Source organism: Thamnophis elegans, chromosome 7 (assembly GCF_009769535.1).
Source record: "Thamnophis elegans isolate rThaEle1 chromosome 7, rThaEle1.pri, whole genome shotgun sequence".
NCBI classification, from domain to species: domain Eukaryota; kingdom Metazoa; phylum Chordata; class Lepidosauria; order Squamata; family Colubridae; genus Thamnophis; species Thamnophis elegans.
Genome location: NC_045547.1, coordinates 4043611 through 4067605, shown reverse-complemented (window position 1 = coordinate 4067605; position 23995 = coordinate 4043611). Strand labels below are relative to the sequence as shown.

Below are 23995 nucleotides of genomic sequence, written 5' to 3'. Positions count from 1 at the left end.
ATTCACAGCTTCTTGGCAATTGGGCCAAAGTCACCAGGTGGATTTCACGCCTAAGGTGGGACTAAAACTCACAGTCTCCTGGCGATTGGTCCAAAGTTACCCAATCGCCTTTCATGCCTAAAGCGGGACTAAAACTCACAGTCTCCTGGCGATTGGTCCAAAGTTACCCAATCGCCTTTCATGACTAAGGCGGGATTAGAATTCACAGCCGCCTGAAGATTGGCCGAAAGGCATCCAATCGCCTTTCATGCCTAAAGTGGGACTAGAACTCATAGCCTCCTGGCCATTGGCCCAAGGTCACCCAATTCCCTTTCAAGATTAAGCTGGGATTAGAACTCGCAGCCTCGTGCCGATCGGCCCAAAGTCACCAGGTGGCTTTCATGCCTAAGGCGGGACGAGAACGCACAGCCTCCTGGCGATTGGCCCGAAGTCACCCAATCGCCTTTCAAGCCCAAGGCAGGACTAGAGCTCCCAGTCTCCCAATGAGATGTTAGGAACAAGGGAAGGCGCAGCCTTTCCCAACAACCGATCCGCAGAGAAACCAATGCTTTAGCACAGTGTTTCTCAACCTTGGCGACTTTAAGTCCTGTGGACTTCAACTCCCAGAATCCCCCAGCCAGCTGGCTGGGGGATTCTGGGAGTTGAAGTCCACAGGACTTAAAGTGGCCAAGGTTGAGAAACACTGCTTTAGCAGAAGCCCCCAACCCCTTCCTTCCTCCCTTCTCCTTCCAAGCGGAGACATCCATTTCCAATGACCCATCTCCCCATCTCCCCGGAGGATGGGCCTCTCCATTTGCAGCTTCCTTGACTCTGGCGCGCGATGGTGAGAAAAGGCGAGATGGGAGAGGAAGAGAAGTGGAAAGGATGCGTGCATCCGTCTCCTCAGGTCCCGGAGAGTCACACTTACGTGTTGTGAAGCACACACCAGCCGCAGTGGGGATCCCCGGAGCCCAGGCACTCGCTGCAACTTTTGTACTGTTCGCAAGACTCCACCGGTACACGGATAAGCTGTGGGGGGGACACAAAGAAAGACAATATTTAACAATTCGGGACAAGTCACACAGTGTTGTGGCCCGCCAGTGGCCTGCGGAGCTGGTGGCAGAATCAGACAACGAGGAGGTCGGGGAGGAACCCGGGCCAGTCCTGGAGTCTGGGGAAGGCTCAGACAAGAGCTCTGTGTCGGAGGCAGAGAGGGGGCCAGGGCCATCTGGGAGTTATTTGCTGCCTCCAGAGCCTGACATCAGCGAGGCAGAAGAACAGGGGGAGCCTGTTCCCAGTGTGGGCATGCGCAGGACTGCCAGAAGGCAAGGACAATTAAGAAAAAAAGGGTGACTCAGGAGTAAGGCTTGGAGATGATTGGCCCCTCCCATAAGACGTAAAAGAGGAGCGAATGGGACGTGAGCTTTTGCGGGAAGCAACGAGTTCATCTAGTCGGTTCAAGCTCCAAGAAACTCCGTTTGACTCTGTGCTCCGTTTGGCTTTACAAAACTAATTGGCAATTAGTTATCTGGCGGCGTTTCAAGGGAGAGAAAGTTGGGTCCTTCTCAACGTTACCCTGAAAGACTGTGTCAACTCGAGCAGACATCTGTCCGACTCTTCACAGACTCTTTGTGAATCATTGCGGGCTGTGAAGGACCATAATTCACAGCCGTCTAAATAAAAGAGGGTTTGGGGGGACTAAGTTTGTGATTTAGACTTTCTCAAGAAGCCTAGATCGTTCCGAAACCTGTTTATCTCCTGTCCGGCAAGTCTGTTAAACCTTGGGAAAATAGCTCAAGTTCCTGATCAGAATAAGTTGGTAGGACTCCACATTCAGCAACAATTTTACCACAAAAAACCAACAAGCTGTGATTTGCACACTTAAGCAGAATATAAAACGTTCGTATAGAGGGAGGCCAGGCTTGGAAAAATACAAGCAGGGAGGACTCAGATACAGGAGCCATCGACAGGCATGTGGAGATAAACAATGTCTACATACCATTTAAAAGAGACAATCCAAAAGCGAAACAGGAAACCAAAGGGCCAAAGCCCCTCCTCGCCAGCCATCAACACCAAGGAAAGCAGAGATAACACCAAGACCAACGCTAAATGAACAATCCAAAGTAATTAATACCTCGGTCAAAGAACTACCAACTCATACAATCAAATGGTAAACAGCAGCTCAATTAAGAAACCACCAAGAACACTTCCACCACCACTGGCAGAACAAGCCATTAGTATATAAAAATAAGAGCAAATCCCTCTCTCATCTAGCACTGATCTCCCCCTCCCCCTCCTCCCCCTCTCCCACTCCCTCTCAGGACTGATGAAGTTATTTAATGGTCTGTCTGTCTGTCTGTCTGTCTGTCTGTCTGTCTGTCTATCTATCTATCTATCTATCTATCTATCTATCTATCTATCTATCTATCTATCATCTATCTATCTATCTATCTATCTATCTATCTATCATCTATCTATCTATCTATCTATCTATCTATCTATCTATCTATCATCTATATCTATCCTCTATCTTTATCCTATCATTCATCTATCTATCTATCTATCTATCTATCTATCTATCTATCTATCTATCTATCTATCTATCTATCTTTATCCATCCTCTATCTTTATCCTATCATTCATCTATCTATCTATCTATCTATCTATCTATCTATCTATCTATCTATCTATCTATCTATCTATATCTATCTTTATCCATCCTCTATCTTTATCCTATCATCTATCATCTATCTATATCTATCTATCATCTATCTATCATCTATCTATCTATCTTTATCCATCCTCTATCTTTATCCTATCATCTATCTATCTATCATCTCTCTCTCTATCTATCTATCTATCTATCTATCTATCTATCTATCTATCTATCTATCTATCTATCTTCCTACCTACCTACCTTTATCCTATCATCCATCCATCCATCCATCCACCCACCCACCCACCCACCTATCCATCCATCCATCCATCCATCCACCCACCCACCCACCCACCCACCCATCTACCTACCTTAACGGTAGATCTTCCTTCCTTCCTTCCTTCCTTCCTTCCTTCCTCCCTCCCTCCCTCCCTCCCTCCCTCCCTCCCTCCCTCCCTCCCTCCCTCCCTCCTCTGGCTATCTATCTTTCATCTACCTACCACCCATCCACCCATTATCCATCCATCCTGTATATAAACCTAATAGTCAAGAAAGAGAGAGAAAAAATGAAAAGAAAAAGAAAGAAAGAAAACGGTATATGTGCAAGGGGAAAAGAAAGAAAGAAAAGCTTTTAATTTTCTTTGCAGCAAGTGCAATTACAAAGTTATCTCTTCCTAGAGTCACAAAAAAACCCCACTTTTTTTCTACTACGTGATTTCCACCCCCCCCCCCAAAACCATCAGACCCACAAATCATAGGTCGATATTTATTTTTCCTGTGTCACGCAAAAAGTCTATCAGGGGTTTCCAGTCAGTCATAAATGTAGATATTGTCATTTCTTTAATCAAGGAAGCCAATGGAGATTTCTCTGCGAGTTCCGTCATCTTCACCAATCACTCCTCTAGTGTGGAGCATGTCAAACCTCTCCACTTTTGAGCATATAATAATCTCGCCACAGTTGTCATAGATAAAATGAAGGCTCCGTGATTTATTTCAAGCTGTCTATCCATTAATCCCAAAAGAACAGCCTTAAAAAACAGGCTTTAATTGTATTTTAAAATCTTCAGAATTTGTGCATGTATTTGCATCCAATTTCCTTTTTTTAGGGGGTAAAGGGTTCCCCTGGAACATGCGTGCTAGTCGTTCCCGACTCTAGGGGGCGGTGCTCATCTCCATTTCACAGCCAAAGAACCAGCTCTGTCCGAAGACGTCTCCGTGGTCATGTGGCCGGCATGACTCAACGCCAAAGGCGCACGGAACGCTGTTCCCTTCCCAACAAAGGTGGTCTCTATTTGTCTACTTGCATTTTATATGTGCTTTCAAACTGCTAGATTGGCAGAAGCTGGGACAAGTCATGGGAGCTCACTCCATTACGCAGCGCTAGGGATTCAAACCGCCGAACCACCGACCTTTCTGATCGACAAGCTCAGCATCTAAGCCACTGAGCCACCGCGTCCCTCGCGCATGTATTTGCAATCAAATTTTCTTTTTTTGCTTTTTTGACATGTCCATAAAACATGATAAAATGTCCTTTTAGGTCAGTGATGTCTAACCTTTTTCTGGACTGGGTGCCCAAAGTGGGCGCGTGGATGTGCCCGAACCCCCAAGATGCAATACGCATACACCCCCTGCACATGCACCCCGCCCCTGGGCATGCACGCATGCTCCCCCCCGCACACCCCCTTGCATGCGTGGCAGAGTGGGTGGCCAGCGGGAGGCATGCATGCACCACGGAGCTAAACTGGGGCAACAGCTCGCGTGCCCACAGAGAGGGCGCTGCGTGCCACCTGTGCCATGCGTACCATAGGTTCGCCATCACACTTTAGGTGGTGCATATCTCCAGCATAAACCTGAATTATCTTTATACATTTTAGACCATAGACCATGGCACATTGTTTAATTAAAAAATTTCCTTTTGGATGGGAACTTGATATAAACGTCAATTCTTTCAACCCCCTACTGGTTCCATTTGCGTCTTGTAGTCAATTTCCCCCCAGCCCATTTTGTTATTCGGCTAATCCTCGAATTACAACTATTTGGGAGTTTTTATTATTGTTGTTATTTTTTTATTCAGCCTTTTCCAAACCTTAAAATCACAATTACACTTTTGCAGCTTTCCGCTATTGGTATTTCTTTGTTCTGATTTCCGGGTTTTCCATTCTACAACTATTCGTTTACTAACCGTCTGAAGTTGGGTCTGGAAAAAAGGGAGTTAGGGCTGCTTTTCACACTTACGACCATTATAGCATTCCCATGGGCAGGGAATCAAAATTCGGATGCTTAATAAACAGGTTTACAGTTATGACGATGGCGTCCCATATATATCACATTTTTTGCGACCTTCGGACAAACAAAGTTACGGTAGAAGTCGGATTCACTTAATGACGAACTTAACAACTGCAGCAATTTGCTTAACAGCTCTGGCAAAAAAGGCAAAACAGGGCAAAAACCACTTCACAACTGTCTCAGGACTACACCATACATTATTATTTCCTTTGTTCTTCTCAAATGTCAACAAAAATTTACAAATTGCAGCAAGAGAATTCTAGCCATTCTCTTAGAATATTATGTGGACCAGGATGTCTGGTTAAGCTGCTAGAAAGCGGATTTTAGCTCTAGCATGAATTGCAAACACTTGCAATGCCAGCAGTCCTCAACTTATGACGGGCTGCTTAGGGACCATTCGAAGTCGGTCCCTACGATCCCATTCGGGATCCTGGGACCAAAACGCAACTGAGCCCCAAATTTTAAATTGCTAAACGAGACATGTGTTGAGCGAGTTTTGCCCCATTTTACGACCTTTCTTGTCACCGTCATTAAGTGAATCACTGCCCTTGATAAGTCAGTAACCCGGTTGTTAAGTGAATCTGGCTTCCCCCTGGACTTTGCTTGTCAGAAGGTCGCAAAAGGGGATCGCGTGACCAGTGCAACCATCATAAATGTGAGTCAGGTTGCCTAGCGCCTGAATTTTGATCATGTGACCATGGGGGTGCTGTAAAGTCGTAAGTGTGAATAATGGTCGTGTAAGTCCCTTTTTTCAGTGCTGTCGTAACTTCGAACGGACACTAAATGAGTTGTTGTAAGTTAAGGACTACTATATTTTGCAAAAACCTAGAATTTATTTCCAGTTTTCAGCAAAAAATACCCCCAAAACGAACAACGGGCTTGCTTAACGCCTATGGTATGTTGCTTAATAACCACCAGAAAAAGGTCCTAAAATCGACTTGGGTGACCTGCTTTACGACCATCACAATTTACAAGGTTTCAGGTTTCGTTTTATTTATATGCTGCCTTATTTCCAGCGGGACTCAGGGCGGCTCACAAACCCAAGAGGGGAAGGGAAACACAAGGACTACAAATACAAGCATTTAAAAGTAACCAACAGACACACAATCGAGAGGGGAAGGGAACTCATCAACCCCAGGCCTGCCGACACAGCTAGGTTTTAACGGCTTTTCGGAAGGCCTGGAGAGAGGTGAGGGTCCGAATCTCGGCGGGGAGTTCGTCCTGGACAACTGTCCTGGACAGGTTCCCTTGCAGTTGTAAGTTGAGGATCCCCTGCAGGTGTCTGGAAAAAGAAGGTTTTGTATTTTGTGTCTCGGGCGAATCGATCCAGAAAATCCATTTCTCTTTGAGGCCTGCTGAAAGGCAGAGAAATAAATCAGATTCATTTGGCTTTCTTCTTCTTCTTCTATTTCTTCTTCTTCTTCTTCTTCTTCTTCTTCTTCTTCTTCTTCTTCTTCTTCTTCTTCTTCTTCTTCTCCTCCTCCTCCTCCTCCTCCTCCTCCTCCTCCTCCTCCTTATCTTATTCCTCCTCCTCTTTTTCCTCTTCCTCCTCCTCTTCCTCCCCCTCCTTTCTTCTTCTTTTCTCCTTCTCCTCCTCCTCTTAATCTTCTTTTTCTTCCTCCTCCTCTTCTTCCTTCTTTTTCTCTCCCTTCTCCTCCTCTTCTTCTTCTTCTTCTTCTTCTTCTTCCTCCTCCTCCTCCTCCTCCTCCTCCTCCTCCTTCATTTGAGGCCTGGGGGTGGGGGCTGATTGAAACGCACTTCTAGCTCCGACGGTGTTTTTGCCAGCTCTAAATTCCCCCGTTGCCAATTTTGGTGGCAAAAGCCTCTCGGATAACATCTATCCAACCTTGAAGTGCTCTTTTCTTATCGCACATGACATTTTCTCCAGCAGGCTCCATGCAATGCCGGAGACGCAAGGAAAAAATATTCCCTTTTGCCGGTTTTTTTTTTTGCGGGTTCTCTGGTCTGAAGAGAAAGCGGGCTTCCCCTCCTGACTATAGGGGCCATGCGCGCACTGCATTTTGGGGTTCGGACACATGCAGGCACATTTGCATGCAGGCTTCGGCCACCCGGTCCAGCAGAGGTGAGCCATCCCTGCAATACAGTCTGGAAATCTGTTTTAAAGGCTGCCAGGAGGAGGGGGGGCAAAGCAATTCGCCCCCCCCCCTCCTCAATTACACAAACGACCAGCCGGGAGAGGATTGCAGCCGCGTGCCAACACGGCGTGCCCAGCTTTTCAGGCCTGCTCCGGACGCTGTGGTGTAATTGCTGCTCTTTTTTATACAACGTTTGCCTTTTCCTCCGCTCGGCGGTGAGATTAATTAAAATTGTACCCTGCTGATTGGGCTTTTGTGTCGGGGCCTCTAATTAATAAAAGGGGAGACTTTTTGGGGGGGGAACGAGGGAGCGGAAGGCACCCCACACCAGGTGGACGGCCGCAGAGAACACAACAGTTAAGCAACGATCACCCATCGGCGCTCGGATCCAACGTGACCTCCCACCCCATCGCCCTGTGCCATGTTCTTCCGTAAATTAATTTGGCTCGGTTCTCTGCAGCAGGTTGTGGCTGGTTTGCAGGGTTTATAGGTTTGTGTCTGTGTCTGTCTGTCTGTCTGTCTGTCTGTCTGTCTGTCTGTGTGTGTGTGTGTGTGTGTGTTTTAGTTTCTTCTTTCTTTCTTTCCCTGCCGGGAAATCAAAGTTTGTGAAATATAGTTAAGGTAAAGGTAAAGGTTCCCCTCGCACATATGTGCTAGTTGTTCCCGACTCTAGGGGGCAGTGCTCATCTCTGTTCCAAAGCCGAAGAGCCAGCACTGTCTGAAGACGTCTCCAGGGTCATTTGGCCGGCATGACTCAACTCCCGAAGGCGCACGGAACGCTGTTCCCTTCCCACCAAAGGTGGTTCCTATTTTTCTACTTGCATTTTTTACCTGCTTTCGAACTTCTAGGTTGGCAGAAGCTGGGACAAGGAACGGGAGGTTATGCGCCGCTAGGGATTCGAACCGCCGAACCGCCGACCTTTCTGATCGACAAGCTCAGTGTCTTAGCCACTGGGTAGGCTAATCTGAAATGGAGCTGGGTGATTTTTGGCTTGGCACGTTGTAAAATCCTAAGAGCGTGTTTTTGTGAACCGATGAAGCCACCTATCTTTGGGACATTACTTATTAGGGGATTTCAGCCATGTTTTATTAACTTTGGTTCGGCATTCAAATATTCCGCAGCCTGGAATTTCTGCGGTCCGTGATCGATGGGCTTTCTGAATGTTAAAAAAAAACCAGAATCCATTGAAGGCGTAACTGAGTTCTGCAAATTGACTATAAATCCTTCGGGATATTTCAGACTTCTTCTTTCTCGCAGGCACCGAGAGCTTTCTTACACCCTTAAAAAGGGACTAGAACTCACTGTCTCTTGGTGATTGGCCCAAAGTCACCAGCTGGCTTTCATGTTTAAGGCAGGACTAGAACTCACAGTCTCCTAGCGATTGGCCCAAAGTCACCCAGCTGGCTTTCATGTTTAAGGCAGGACTAGAACTCACAGTCTCCTAGCGATTGGCCCAAAGTCACCCAGCTGGCTTTCATGTTTAAGGCAGGACTAGAACTCACAGTCTCCTAGCGATTGGCCCAAAGTCACCTGGTCAATTTTCACAAGGCGGGACTAGAACTCACGGTCTCCTGTTGATTGGCCCAAAGTCACCTAGTCAGCTTTCATAAGGTGGGATTAAAATATACAGTCTCCTGCTGATTGGCCCAAAGTCACCTAATCAGCTTTCATAAGGCAGGACTAGAACTCTCTGTCTCCTGGTGATTGGCCCAAAGTCACCCAGCAGGCTTTCATGTTTAAGGCAGGACTAGAACTCACAGTCTCCTAGCGCTTGGCCCAAAGTCACCTAGTCAGCTTTCATAAAGTGGGATTAAAACATACAGTCTCCTGCTGATTGGCCCAAAGTCACCCAGTCAGCTTTCAAAAGGCAGGACTAGAACTCTCTGTCTTCTGGTGATTGACTCAAAGTCATCCAGCCACCTTTTGCCTAAAGTGGGACTAGAATTCACCATCTTCTAGTTTCTAGACCAAACTTCATCCGTTTATCCAGCCCATGAATCTTACCTCAGCTTTACCAGCGAGCCTCAAGAAGAAAATATTTACCTATGAATGAGCTTAAAGATGTAACCGAGGGTCAGCAACCTGTGGCTCTGGAGCCGCATGTGGCTCTTTTATCCCTCTGTTGCGGCTCCCTGTTGCCGGTCAGCGCCACAATTTTGAGAGGACTTTTCAGTTGGGGGTGGGGGGGAAGCATGGGGTGTCAGGAGAAGACTCTATGGCAAGGAGTGGGTGTTCCGGTCGGCTCCACAATTGATAGGGCTTTCAGTTAGGACAGGTAGAGGAAAAAGGATGCCGCGCTAGGAGGAGACTCTATGGTGGTGGTGGGGGGAACCGGACTTCTAATCAGCAGAGGAAAAGGGATGCTGCGCTAGGAGGAGACTCTATGGTGGGGGAACCGGACTTCTGGTCAGGAGAGGAAAAGGGACGCCGCACTAGGAGGAGACTCTATGGTGGGAGGACCGGACTTCTGGTCAGGAGAGGAAAAGGGACGCCGCGCTAGGAGGAGACTCTATGGTGGGGGGACCGGACCTCTGCTCAGCAGAGGAAAAAGGACGCCATTCTAGGAGGAGACTCTATGGTGAGGGAACCGGACTTCTGCTCAGCAGAGGAAAAGGGATGTCGCACTAGGAGGAGACTCTATGGTGGTGGTGGGGAAACCAAAGTTCTGGTCAGCAGAGGAAAAAGGACGCTGCACTAGGAGGAGACTCTATGGTGGGGGAACCGGACTTCCGATCAGCTCCAGAATTGAACAGGAGCTTCCGGTTAGGACCTTTGTGACTCCCGGTTTTTTCTTTTCTGTGGAAAACGGGTCCAAATGGCTCTTTGTGTTTAAATTTGCTGACCCCTGGTGTAACCGAACGGCCCCCGGATTGCAAACCAGCAGCGAGGAGCTCGCACCTTCCAGATCCTTGCTCACAAAAAAAAAAAAAACACGGATTCTTGACCCCTTCCCCGTCTCACCCCGAATTGCCTGCCGAAGGAACCCGATTTCCACCCCTTCCAAGGTCACACCTGCCCAAGGTCACACCTGTCGTGTTCACTCCTGGCTGCCCTGACAATTTTTTTCTTTTTTACCTAGCAACAAGAGTCACCCGGGTTGCCATTTGGGCTCGTTCATAAATTCCTCGGTCTGGCAGATTTACGCAGCTCAGGAAATGCGGGTTTTTATTTACTCGATTCCATTTCACCTCAGTGAACTGTAAAATTATAACCGCGGCTCTTCCGCTGGGATCTCTCGCAGATCTATGGCCTCGCTTTCCTTCTCTTGGACGGATACCATTCGTCTGCAGGGATAACAAAACGGTTTGTCTCCGGGAGAATTCCCGGCACCCTTTTTGGTAAAATACCCTTGCGCAATTTTATTGTGTCAACTAAGTGGAAGGCAGCTTTAATGACCTCGTGCAATTGTGATTCATCTGCAAGAAGAAATTTGAAGCACTCTGCATTTGGCTACTGGCTGCGTTTTGTTTTCAACCTTGGCAAGTTTAAGAGACATGGGCTTCAACTCCCAGAATTCCTCAGCCAGCTTTCTGGGACTGGGGGATTCTGGGTGTTGAAGTCCACGTCTCTTAAACTTCCCACGTTTGAGAAATACAGATTTAATGACTTATTATTTATTTCACTGATAACCCGCTTTTGTTTTTTTGATAGATAGATAGATAGATGATAGATAGATAGATAGATAGATATAGTGATGGATGGATGGATGGATGGATAGATGATAGATAGATAGATAGATAGATAGATAGATAGATAGATAGATGATAGGTAGGTAGGTAGGTAGGTAGGTAGATAGATCGTGATTGTGATCGTGATCATGATAGATAGATAGATGATAGATAGATAGATAGATAGATAGATAGATAGATAGATAGATGGATGGATGGATGGATGGATGGATGGATGGATGGTAGGTAGGTAGGTAGATAGATCTTGATCGTGATAGATGATATAGATAGATAGATAGATAGATAGATAGATAGATAGATAGATGATAGATAGATAGATAGATAGATAGATAGATAGATAGATAGATAGATAGATAGATAGATAGATGATAGATATCTATGACAGACAGCTATGAAAAGTGAATAATGCTACCCCTTTGCTAAACTGGGGGTGGGAGTGGCCAGTGTGTGTGACACATCCGGCCTGAGGGCTGGGAGTTTAGACATTCTACTCCCTCTCCCCACCTGAAAAGAACTCTGTTCCAACTGCCAGTTGCCTTATATTAACACGCTCTGATGTTAAGGAATTACACATAATTACTACATTAGTTTTCAAGCTTTAAGTATCAAGCCCGATCACATCGTTTCGTAGCGAAGCACGGGTATCCAGCTAGTAGTGTATAAATTCACCCACTTCCCTTTGCAAAGGAACCCAGAATATTGACTAAAAGATATTCGCCTTTCGTCGGATGAGCACGAACCAAACTGAAAAGGTGATGTGTTTGTTTTGCGTTTTTCAGAATATATCCAGAGCAGAAAAAAAAATGTGTACCTATGGAGGATTATTTCTTGAAAGAAAAAAGATGCTTACAGAACCACTATTAATCCTGCAGCTTTACCGCTAAGCTGGTTATGTAGACAGAAATTATCTTTCGCTTATCCCTCTTTCAGTTCAAAAAAAGCCTCTCTAGGACTGCCTTTCGCTCTCCCGGCAGACTTCAAGTCTATGGCTAGCAATTTTGCAATTGGTGAGGATTTCCCCCAAGATACAGATATTCCTTGACTTACGACCGGTTTTTAGCAACCATTCAAAGTTACAACAGCACCGACGACCATTTTTCCCACTTACGACTTTTACTGCATCCCCAGGGTCGTGGGATCAAAATTCGGATGCTTGGCGGCTGATTCATATTTATGACGGCTACAGTGTCCTGTGGGGGGGGGGGGGCTCATATGATCCTCTTTTGCAACTTTCTGGCAAGCAAAATCAGTGGGGGAAGCCGGATTCACTTAACAATCATATTAATAACTTAACAACGGCAGTGATTCACTTCACAGTTGTGGTGAGAAAGGTCGTAATATAGGACAAAACTCACTTAACAGCTAACTTGCTTAGCAACAGACGTTTTGGGCTCAATTTTGGTCGCAGGTTGAGGACTGACTGTAATGTAAAATCTGAACAGGAAGTCAATGTTTTCCTAGCTGGACGTCTTGAGCAATCTCTAATTTATTTCCCTTTAATGCATAGGGGCTTCCTATAGTTAAGTGGATACATTGGTATCCAAATCATCATCAATCATCATCATTGTTTAACGACCCCATAATCCCTTGCAGGGTGGAGTCTGAGCTAGAAGAGTGTTTACTGGCCAGATGCCCTTCCTGTCGCCAATGCAGAGTTATATTTAGCAGACATAATCTCAACGTGTCCAGAGAGAGAGAAATATCTGCCTCTACCTAGGATTGAACTCATAGCCGCCTGATTGTGAAGTGAAAGCTACGCCTCTAGGCTACCGCACTCCTCCTCGGATACATTGGTGTTGTGGCCCAGCAGGTGCCGTTGGAGCTGCCACCAGACTCCGACAGCAAGGGGCCCTCTGAATCGGCTCTGGAGGAGGTGGAGGACCCTGGACAGGGTTCCGACTCCCAGCAGGGCGCAGAGAGGCTGGTTGGCTACCAGGAGGCGCCTGAGCCTTGGACCAGTGGGGAGGAGACAAGGGAGAGTGAGCCAGAGGCCAGTAGTGAGTTGTTCCTGGATGCACGCCATCGAAGAGCTACTAGGCGTCAGGAACAATTACGCAATTACAGGAGGTGATTGCACTATAAAAAGCTACTTGTGCACTCTTTGCAGAAGTCAACGCAGGATTGAATGTCGGAGGACAGTACTGTGAGCTTGGCAGGCTGGATTGCTCCCAAGCCTTATCTGTGTTTATTGCTACCTGAGTTTCTCTGAGTTGCTGCCAAGGTCCTTATCTCTTTCAGCCACTGAGGTTTTGGTGTCTTGCTATTAAAGTACATTCCAGTTAAGCTTGTCTCAACATTCGTTACTGGACAGAGGAGGGGGTCAGAACATATTGGTATCTGAATATAGATCTTTTTTACATTCCTACCCTGTTTCCCTGAAAATATAACCTCCCCGGATAATAAGCCCAATTGATATTTTGAGCGCATGTGCTAAAATAAGGCCCTCCTCAAAAAATATATTGCACCACAGCAACAGCCATGAGGTGACCACGCTCGCCACCTCCTGCACCTTAAAAATAAGAAGACCTCCCCCAAAATAAGGCCAAGCGCTTATTTCAGGGGTCAAAACAAAATAAGACCCTGTCTTATTTTGGGGGGAACACGGTATTACTATGTTTTTCATCTGGCCGAAATTTTGATGCCTATTGCAAGCCCGTGTATGATGTGAGATACCCGAACAAATAATTAAATGAGCAGAGAAATAAAAAAGGCTGAATTTCAAGGGGGTGTGTGGAGAATAGCCATTCAGCACCATGGAGAGCTCTGGAAAAAAAGAGTTGTTGTACCTTGTGAGATTCTTGCGACTGGTTGCTCCAGAAAGCATGGGTTTCCCTCGAGCTAAAGATGTCCGAACCAAGTCTAGAGCCTCATCCATCACCTGCTGTCCCTCCCAGATGGAAGACTTCAGGGATTGCTCTGTAATCACGCAGAAGTGCAGAGAAGGTAGGCCAGGCCTACCAGCAACACCAACCTTTTATTTTTCTCTTAACGGAGCAATCGATCTTCCCGCTGTTTCTCTACCTTCCCGCGTGCAGCTAAGGGTCAGTTGGTTTCCATTAGAAGCCTCATTTTCAGCGGGGCTGTAACTCACCCATTTTATGCGCCACATGGGGAGGGCTCCCCACCCCCTTCTCCATAAAATGCATCGATTCTGGCGGACGGAGAATGCACATTTTTTTGTATTTTATAGCCAGGCCCAGCTGCAGGAACGGACGCACAAAATCTTAAATCAGCCCCCCTCCGGTGATCTCCGCACCACCTTCGTGGCTTCCAAAAAAATCCCCAGGATCCATGCTTTGTACATTTTTTAAAATTTGGAGAAGGGGGGCCTCAAGATGAAAAACAAATGGGTGATTTAAACTTTGCAAGTGTTTAAAGTGTCCATAGCGGACACGGTAGCTCAATGGCTAAGACGTTGAGGTTGTCAATCAGAAGGTCAGGGGTTCGGCAGTTCGAATCCCTAGCACCGCGTAATGGAGTGAGCTCCCGTGAGTTGTCCCAGTTTCTGCCAACTTAGCAGTTTGAAAGGACGTAAAAAGGCAAGTAGAAAAAATAGGGACCACCTTTGGTGGGAAGGGAACAGCGTTCTGCGCACCTTCGGCGTTTAGTCATGCCAGCCACATGATCACGGAGACACTGGATTTGGCTTTGAAAGGGAGATGAACACTGCCCCCTAGAGGTGGAAATCACTAGCATGCATGTGTGGGGAACCTTTACTTTTATATTAAGGTGTCCATACTGTCTATAGGTAGATTCCCCCACTTATGACAGTTGGATTGGTGACCATTCAAAGCAGGGGTGGGTTTCAACCGGTTCGTGGCGGTCCCTGCGAACCGGTTGGTTGGCGAACCTGGAAGTAAGTAACTTCCGGGAACGGTGAAGGGCGCACCCGCCCGCACTCCTTACCCGGTTTTGACGAGTTCTGCGCTTCCATGCATGCGCAGGACGCATACAGCACCTGCGCGATCCTCCAGGAGCAGCTGGAGCATCGCACAGACGCTAGTACGCATGCGTGCACTGCGCGCGTGCACGAGGACGCCGCCGGCCCCGTTCCAACCGAACTGGTTGGAACGGGGCAAGAAACCCGCCCCTGATTCAAAGTTGCAACAGCACTGTTTCTTGGTAATATAACTCCCAATTAGGTAAGCCCAGTTTTCCTCTAGTTCTACCATCTTGTAATAGTTTGAGTTTTATTCTTGCTTTTTTCCCTTGCCAGATAAACTTCAAAACTATTTTATTTAGATCTTGGAAAAAGTCCTTACCCAGTCTGACTGGGATTGTCTGGAAGAGGTACAAAATTCTAGGTAAGATATTCATTTTGATTGTAGGCAGCACTGAAAAAACAGCCCTGAAGTTGTGGGAGCTTCATCACTGGAGGCCTTCAATTAAGAGATTGGATTGCCAGTTGTCAGAAAGGGTGTAGGGTCTTCTGTTTGGGGTGGGTGGGGGTGGACTAGATGCCCTACAAGGTTCCTTTCAACTCTGTTAATCTGACTTAATCTGACTGGGGGGTGGAGAGTGATTTATGACCAGTTTTCACAACTTGCCACAAGAAGTTGTGAATGCGCCAAGATTGAAAGTTTTGAAGAAGAGTTTGGGCAACTGTTTGTCTGAAGTGGTAGAAGGTTTCCTGCCTGAGCAGGGGATTGGACTAGAACAGGGGTCCCCCAACCTTTCGGAGCTCAGGGACCACTAAATTCATAATTTTAAATCCCGCGGACCACTAATACACTCTGTTTAATGGCTGGCTTGGTTGGCGTGGCTAGGTAGTCATGTGACTGGGTGGGGGCATGGCCAACTTGATGTCTCTCATATCAAGGGGCGCCTCTACTACTACCCCCCTCCCCTCCCAGCCCCTCCTCTCCTGCCCGCCCGGGCTCCTTAGGGCCCCAACAGGAAGCAGTTGCTGGAGCTAAGCAGCCCCCGGGAGAAAGAGTTGGCAAAACAGCTCAGTTCAAATTGGATCTGGCCAAGAAGGAGGCTCAGCAGAAGCACCTCAATGAGGACTAGGCACATAGGCTTTCCAAGCAGAGGGAAGACCTGCGGGAGTGCAAGGCCAGGTGCCGGCGCCTGGAGGCTCAGCGGGCTGAGATGGTCAGCCAGTTCCAGGCCATGATGCCGTCCCACTGGAACGAGGCCCTCCGGCTCTTCCCCACCAGCGGTGATTCCCTCCAGCCTTCGCCCAAACCCCCAGGAGGCTGAAGCAGACCCCAAGTTGGAATTTCTGCCCCCCTTCGACCCCCACAAAAAGACACCAAAGGGGAGACTCTCTGCAGCAACACAAGCATTCATTGCACGCATCCATCCCAGGGGCCGTAGTTTGAGGAGCCCTGATTTAGTGCAATATAAAAAATGCAAATAATTTTTCTGCGGACCACCAAAATGTTCTCGCAGACCACCAGTTGATGACCGCTGGACTAGAAGACCTCCAAGGTCCCTTCTGTTAAATAATTCCTCTCCAGTGGCAGGCCAACATTTTTTGCTTTCCCAGAGAAATTAATCTGATGGAATTGGGAAATTCTAGTCTGTACTGACTCTTCACGCCTTAAGAGTATCACTTGGCATGACGGCTTGGTGGAAAACCGAATTCATTGCCCGCTTTAAAAGAAATAATAATACATTTCAGAAACCAAGTATTCATCATGCTGTTAGCCAAGCAAACTCTAAAGTCTTCTTCCAATGCCTAGGAAGACAGCTTAAATGTTATTTTCCTTCTTTCTGGGCGCCGAAAGGTTTTAAAAGAAACACAGACAGATATCAATGGAGCCCTGAAGTAATTATATGTATTTTAGGTTCAAAGATGATCCTTAAAACGCTGGGCAAGGAAGAAGCAAAATGTGTCAGGCTTAATTCTATAATTAAAAATAAAATAAAATAAGGGGCATATGATTAGACAAGCAATTATACATTGAGTAGCTTAACATAAATTGTGGGTAAAATATATATATATCAGAAACAATTTTGCAGGATTTAGCATGAGAACACCTTGTAAAGCATAATTGGATTAGGGAAGGCAGGAAGTGTGAATTTATCAAGAGAAACGGCTGGCTGCTTCACTCACTTGTGTGGGAAGAAAAAGGAAGTCAAAACCTTGTCTCAATGTAACAGGGCTGGAAGGAACCTTAAAGGTCTTCTAGTCCCACCCCCCCCTCCTCAAGCAAGAGAATCTAATGGCTGTCCAATCTCTTCTTAAAAACCGCCAGTGATGGAGCACCCACAACTTCTGGAGGCAAGGAGTTCCAATGGTTAATTGTTCTCCCTGTCAGGAAATTCCTCCTTAGTTCTAGGTTGATTCTCTCCTTGATTAGTTTCCACCCATTGCTTCTTGTCCGGCCTTCAGGTGCTTTGGAGACAGTGGTGGGTTTCAAAAATTTTTAGAACCTCTTCTGTAGGTGTGGCCTGCTTTGTGGGAGTGGCTTGCTGGCCATGTGACTGGGTGGGAGTGGCTTGCCGGCCATGTGACTGGGTGGGCATGGCCAACTTGTAAAAAGTGGTGAAACTCACTTAACAACACTCTTGCTTAGCAACCAAAATGTTGGCTCAGAAACTCTGGCATTTGAAGCGCGCATTTGAAGTCTTAAAGCTGTCAATTTCTAAGATCCTCGCGCCCCTAACCCTTTAGAAGAAAAAACCCCAGGGGTGTTCAAACTTGACAGCTTTAAGACTTGTGGACTTCAACTCCCAGAATTCCTCCTCCAGTCATGTTGGCTCAGGAACTCTGGCATTGAATCGCGCAAGTCTTAAAGCTGTCAAGTTACAAGACCTTTGCACCCCTAACCCTTTAGGAAAAAAACTCCCAGAGGTGTTCATACTTGACAGCTTTAAGACTTGTGGACTTCAACTCCCAGAATTCCTCCTCTCGCTCTTCATCTTGATGATGTCCGGGCAGGCAGGGGGAGGGAGCTGGAACTGGTTCTAAACGGCACTGGAGATTTGTGGAACCTCTTCTATAGAAGAGCTTAGAACTGGCAGGAACCCACCCTGTTTAGAGAATTGGTTGAGCCCCTCTTCTCGAAATATTTAAATATTTCAATATTGGAGGACTGCCATCATATCATCCAAGTCCTTCTCTTTGTTAGAGGAGGCATACTTAGTTCCCTTAGTAGTTGCTCGTGCTGATGTTAACAGAATAACAAAATTGGAAGGGATCTTAGAGGTCTTCTAGACCAACCCCATGATCAAGCAGGAGACCATATGCCATTTCAGACAAATGGCTATCCAACATCTTCTTAAAGACTTCCAGTGTTGGGGCATTTACAATTTCTGGAGGCAACTTCTGTTCCACTGGTCGATTGTACTTTCCGCCAGGAAATTTCTCCTTAGTTCTTGTAACTTGGTCATTAAAACGAATAGTTGTAAATTGAGGATTTACTTGTAAGATCTGGATTGCAACTTTGATTCTTAACTCTCTTATCAAGAAGCCTCGTTTATTTATTTTTTTATTTTCTTACAGAGGGTAGGAGGTGTGGTGTGCCAAATAATTCACAATAACGTTTACAGATTAACAAGAGTCGGAAAGGACCTTGTAGGTCATCTAGTCCAACCCCCCCACCCACCCAAGCAGGAGACCCTACACCATTTCTGACCGTCTCTTCTTGAAAGCCTCCAGGGATGAAGCTCCCACAACTTCCGAAGGCAACTTCAGTTCCATGGGTTGATTGTTCTCCCTGTCAGGAAATTTCTCCTTATTTCCAGGGTGAATCTCTCCTGGTTCAGTTTCCATCCATTATTCCTCGTCTGGCCTTCGGGTGCTTTGGAGAATAGCTTGATCCCCCTCCTCTCTGGGGCAGCCCCTCAAATATTGGAAGATGCTATCCTGTCTCCCCTGGTCCTTCTCTTCCCTAGACTAGCCAGGCCCAGTTCCTGCAACCGTTCATCGTATGTTTTAACCTCCAGTCCCCTAATCCTCTTGATTGCTCTTCTCTGAACTCTTTCTAGAATCTCCACATATTTTTTTATAGTGTGGTGACCAAAACTGGATGCAGCATTCTAGATCCAGCCTTATACCTAGAACAATGTGTTTCATTTGAAATAAACAACAGTCCAGATAAGATACTGTAGGACTAATTCATCCTTTCTCACCAGACACGGCAGCGCATCATGTTTCCTTATTAAAAAGGGGCCATTTCAATGCCCGATGATGATCATTAGAGATGGTTTGGGCAGCCAGGCCTTTAATGGCCTTGAGAAGTGGTCCTGTGTTCAGGAAGACAATTGCCATCAATCTGGGGATATTAGCCTCCGTGGGAGAATGGTCATTTGTAATCACAAGGGATCAATCGAGTTTGATTCTCCGATAATCTAATCTAAGCACTTCAAAGGCAGTATAGTGAGACCAGAAGGCCAAAGCTGGACGTGTTTTTTATATTATTATTATTATTTTGAGCTTTTCATTTCAAGACAAAGTGGGGAAGGGTTTGCTTTTGACACAAAGAATTTTGCAAACAGCAACGGACTGAAAAATAGATGTAAAAATAGGGCATTCTATGCGTAAGAAATGTATTCCACATGCATAAATCAGTGTTTCTCATCCATGGCAACTTGAAGAGGTGTGGACTTCAACTCCCAGAATTCCCCAGCCAATGAAGTCCACACCTCTTCAAGCTGCTAACTGGGGAATGCTGGGAGTTGAAGTCCACACCTCTTCAAGCTGCCGGCTGGGGAATTCTGGGAATTGAAATCTACGCCTCTTCGAATTGCTGGCTGGGGGATTCTGGGAGTTGAAGTCCACACCTCTTCAAGCTGCCAACTGGGGAATGCTGGGAGTTGAAGTCCACACCTCTTCAAGCTGCCGACTGGTGAATGCTGGGAGTTGAAGTCTACACCTCTTCAAGCTGCCGGCTGGGGAATGCTGGGAATTGAAATCTATGCCTCTTCAAGTTGCTGGCTGGGGAATTCTGGGAGTTGAAGTCCACACCTCTTCAAGCTGCCGGCTGGGGAATGCTGGGAGTTGAAGTCCACACCTCTTCAAGCTGCCGACTGGTGAATGCTGGGAGTTGAAGTCTACACCTCTTCAAGCTGCCGACTGGGGAATGCTGGGAGTTGAAGTCCACACCTCTTCAAGCTGCCGGCTGGGGAATGCTGGGAATTGAAATCTATGCCTCTTCAAGTTGCTGGCTGGGGAATTCTGGGAGTTGAAGTCCACACCTCTTCAAGCTGCCAGCTGGGGAATGCTGGGAGTTGAAGTCCACACCTCTTCAAGCTGCCGACTGGGGAATGCTGGGAATTGAAATCCACGCCTCTTCAAGCTGCCAGCTGGGGAATGCTGGGAGTTGAAGTCCACACCTCTTCAAGCTGCCGACTGGGGAATGCTGGGAATTGAAATCCACGCCTCTTCAAGCTGCCAGCTGGGGAATTCTGGGAGTTGAAGTCCACACCTCTTCAAGCTACCAGCTGGGGAATGCTGGGAGTTGAAGTCCACACCTCTTCAAGCTGCCGACTGGGGAATGCTGGGAATTGAAATCCACGCCTCTTCAAGCTGCCCGCTGGGGAATTCTGGGAGTTGAAGTCCACACCTCTTCAAGCTGCCAGCTGGGGAATGCTGGGAGTTGAAGTCCACACCTCTTCAAGCTGCCGACTGGGGAATGCTGGGAGTTGAAGTCCACACCTCTTCAAGCTGCCGGCTGGGGAATTCTGGGAGTTGAAGTCCACACCTCTTCAAGCTGCCGACTGGGGAATGCTGGGAGTTGAAGTCCACACCTCTTCAAGCTGCCGGCTGGGGAATTCTGGGAGTTAAAGTCCACACCTCTTCAAGTTGCTGGCTGGGGGATTCTGGGAGTTGAAGTCCACACCTCTTCAAGCTGCCGACTGGGGAATGCTGGGAATTGAAATCTACGCCTCTTCAAGTTGCTGGCTGGGGGATTCTGGGAGTTGAAGTCCACACCTCTTCAAGCTGCCGGCTGGGGAATGCTGGGAATTGAAATCTACGCCTCTTCAAGTTGCTGGCTGGGGGATTCTGGGAGTTGAAGTCCACACCTCTTCAAGCTGCCGACTGGGGAATTCTGGGAGTTGAAGTCCACACCTCTTCAAGCTGCCGACTGGGGAATGCTGGGAGTTGAAGTCCACACCTCTTCAAGCTGCCGGCTGGGGAATTCTGGGAGTTGAAGTCCACACCTCTTCAAGCTGCCGACTGGGGAATGCTGGGAGTTGAAGTCCACACCTCTTCAAGCTGCCGGCTGGGGAATTCTGAGAGTTGAAGTCCACACCTCTTCAAGCTGCCGGCTGGGGAATTCTGGGAGTTGAAGTCCACACCTCTTCAAGTTGCTGGCTGGGGAATTCTGGGAGTTGAAGTCCACACCTCTTCAAGCTGCCGGCTGGGGAATGCTGGGAATTGAAATCTATGCCTCTTCAAGTTGCTGGCTGGGGAATTCTGGGAGTTGAAGTCCACACCTCTTCAAGCTGCCGGCTGGGGAATGCTGGGAATTGAAATCTACGCCTCTTCAAGTTGCTGGCTGGGGAATTCTGGGAGTTGAAGTCCACACCTCTTCAAGTTGCTGGCTGGGGGATTCTGGGAGTTGAAGTCCACACCTCTTCAAGCTGCCGACTGGGGAATGCTGGGAGTTGAAGTCCACACCTCTTCAAGCTGCCGGCTGGGGAATTCTGGGAGTTGAAGTCTACACCTCTTCAAGCTGCCGACTGGGGAATGCTGGGAGTTGAAGTCCACACCTCTTCAAGCTGCCAGCTGGGGAATGCTGGGAATTGAAATCTATGCCTCTTCAAGTTGCTGGCTGGGGAATTCTGGGAGTTGAAGTCCACACCTCTTCAAGCTGCCGGCTGGGGAATGCTGGGAATTGAAATCTACGCCTCTTCAAGTTGCTGGCTGGGGGATTCTGGGAGTTGAAGTCCACACCTCTTCAAGCTGCTGGCTGGGGAATTCTGGGAGTTGAAGTCCACACCTCTTCAAGCTGCCGATTGGGGAATGCTGGGAATTGAAATCGATACCTCTTCAAGTTGCTGGCTGGGGAATTCTGGGAGTTGAAGTCCACACCTCTTCTGTTTGTCACGGTTGAGAAAGGCTGACATTTACACAGGGAAATTAACTTATCAAAGTCCTTTGGATGAACGAAAGCAACTTTTGAATTGGGCAAATGAAGGGAAAGGCGCTTAAAATAGCACACGTAAAAATCTGCGTTTTAGGCAGGCTATTTATAAAAGAGTTTTAAATGAATGGGGAAAAAACAGAAAGAGCTGTTCTCATCTCTCCCAGCCTGCCACAGAAATATAGGAAACCCATCTCAAAAGGCACATCCCGATTTGGGTAGCGCAAACCAACTTTAATCATTATTAACTACAAAGGAGGCAACTTCCAAACGTGGCTTAATTCTTTGTGGAATCATTTCAGGGTTGTCTGGTGTAGGCATATTCAGCAATGAGATTCAGCCAGTTCGGACCGGTTTGGGAGAATTAACAGAACCGATAGTTGCAAGAACTGGCTGGCCGCGCCCATCCCATCCATCCCCTCCCAGGAGCCTCCATGTGGCCTCTTCATTGTGCCAATTAAGTGCAGGGCCTGGATGGGTTGCTGCTGGCATTACTCCCGGTTCGGTGTGCAAAAATTTCTGCAAGCGCAGAACTGAAAATCAAGATGGCGGTGCCGAGGATAGAACCAGTTCGGGGGCGTGACAGGTCGAGTTTCTATCTACTCGACTGAACCGGTTTGAACCGGTAGGAGCCCACCTCTGAGAGGGCAAAAAATGGGCCTCCCAGAAGTTTGGAAATGGGCCCGTTTTTGGCCCAGAGGCTTCCACAGCCTGGGGGAGGCCGTTTTCACCCTTCCGAAGGCTTGAGGAAAGCCTCTGGAGCCTGGGGAGGGTGAAAACTCCCCCCCCCCCCGCTGTGGTGCAGGAGGCTGAGTAGGCCACGCCCCCGATGGCCACGCCCACCCAGCAACTGGGCAGAGAACCGGTTGCTAAAATTTTTCAATCCCACCCCTGTAAATGAATTCGATTTAGTAAAAATTCTGCTTTTGCTAAATGTGAGAGCAAGTACAGGGAGACCGTTTGATGAGCTCGAAGCTACAATAGCATTGAAAAAGTGAGTTACGACCGGTCCTCTCACTTACAACCGTTGCAGTATCCCTACGGTCATATGATCAACATTTGGGGGCGTGGCGAGCAGCACGTATTTATGACGGTGGCATTGTCCTCATAAGATCCCCTTTTGTGACCGTCTCAGAAAGCTTCCGCAAAAAAAAAGCCAAAGGGGGAAAGCCAGATCTGCTTACTGACTGCACAATTCACTTAATGACTCAATGATTCCCTTAACAACTGCGGCTGAAAGGGCCATAAAATTCACTTAACAACCGTCTCGCCTAGCAATGGAAGTTTTGGGCTCGTAAGTCGAGGCATAACATTCTTTCAACTCTGTACAGGCAGTCGGCCACTTACAAAGAGTTCATTTAGTGGCCGTTCAAAGTTATCATGGCGCTGAGAAAAGTGACGCGACCGGTTTTCACACTTACGACCGTTCTATCGTTTCCAATGGTCGCTTGATTAAAATTCAGACGCTTGGCAACTGACCCATATTTATGATCGTTGCAGGGGCCCTTTTGCGACCTTCCGACAAGCAAAGTCAACGGGGGAAAATCTGATTCAGCGAACAGCTGTGTTGCTACCTTAACAACTGCAGTGATTTACTTAACAACGGCAGCAGAAAAAAGAGGTCGTAACAGACAACACACTGTTTCATTGAAAATGGGTTTTTTTATATGTTATAAAATAAAATAAAAAGTTGATGGGGAACAAAGAAGGTCGTAACATGGGGCAATGAACAACCGTCTCACCTAAGTGCAGAAATTTACGGTCTCAACTGCGGTTCGTAAGTTGAGGACCCCGTGAATAGGTGGAAATCCTGTTTCTAAATGAGCTTAAAACCGTTTGGCTTTCATCCATGGCTACAGGACTCAACCTCTCAACCTCCAGCCGCCAAATGCGATTAGATCTTTATATCCTTTTTTACAAAAAATATTCCTACAGCCCTGCAATGTTTTTTTTTTCTCTTTTGCTAAAGTCACAGGCTAATTGGACGGTTGAATGTAGATATTTTCTCTTGCATTTGGCTGTGCTTGTCAGAGCTCCAGTGCTGATTCCCTTCTACCTTAATTGGAGAATTTAGCTTAGATGTTTGCCCCCGAGAGAAGGGACATTATTCGCTTTCCATAGCTGTCCCTGCAATATGAAACTATATGATCAGGCTTGGTTAATATAAAGGCAACTGGCAGTTAGGACAGAGTTCTTTTCAGATGGGGAGGGGGAGTAGAATGTCCAAACTCCCAGCCTGCAGGCTGGAT

At 47.2% G+C, this 23995-nt stretch overlaps 1 protein-coding gene across 1 annotated transcript in view; it reads right to left on the bottom strand.

Annotated features, from left to right (window-relative positions):
- The window catches only part of PLXNA4 (plexin A4), a gene marked incomplete at its 5' end in the record, with an annotated part of 249592 nt that overhangs the window by 182727 nt on the left and 42870 nt on the right, over window positions 1-23995 (bottom strand). Inside the window, one exon of the mRNA XM_032221475.1 lies at window positions 908-1008. Coding sequence (XP_032077366.1) covers window positions 908-1008 — 101 coding nt within the window. The remainder of the gene's footprint in view (window positions 1-907; window positions 1009-23995) is intronic.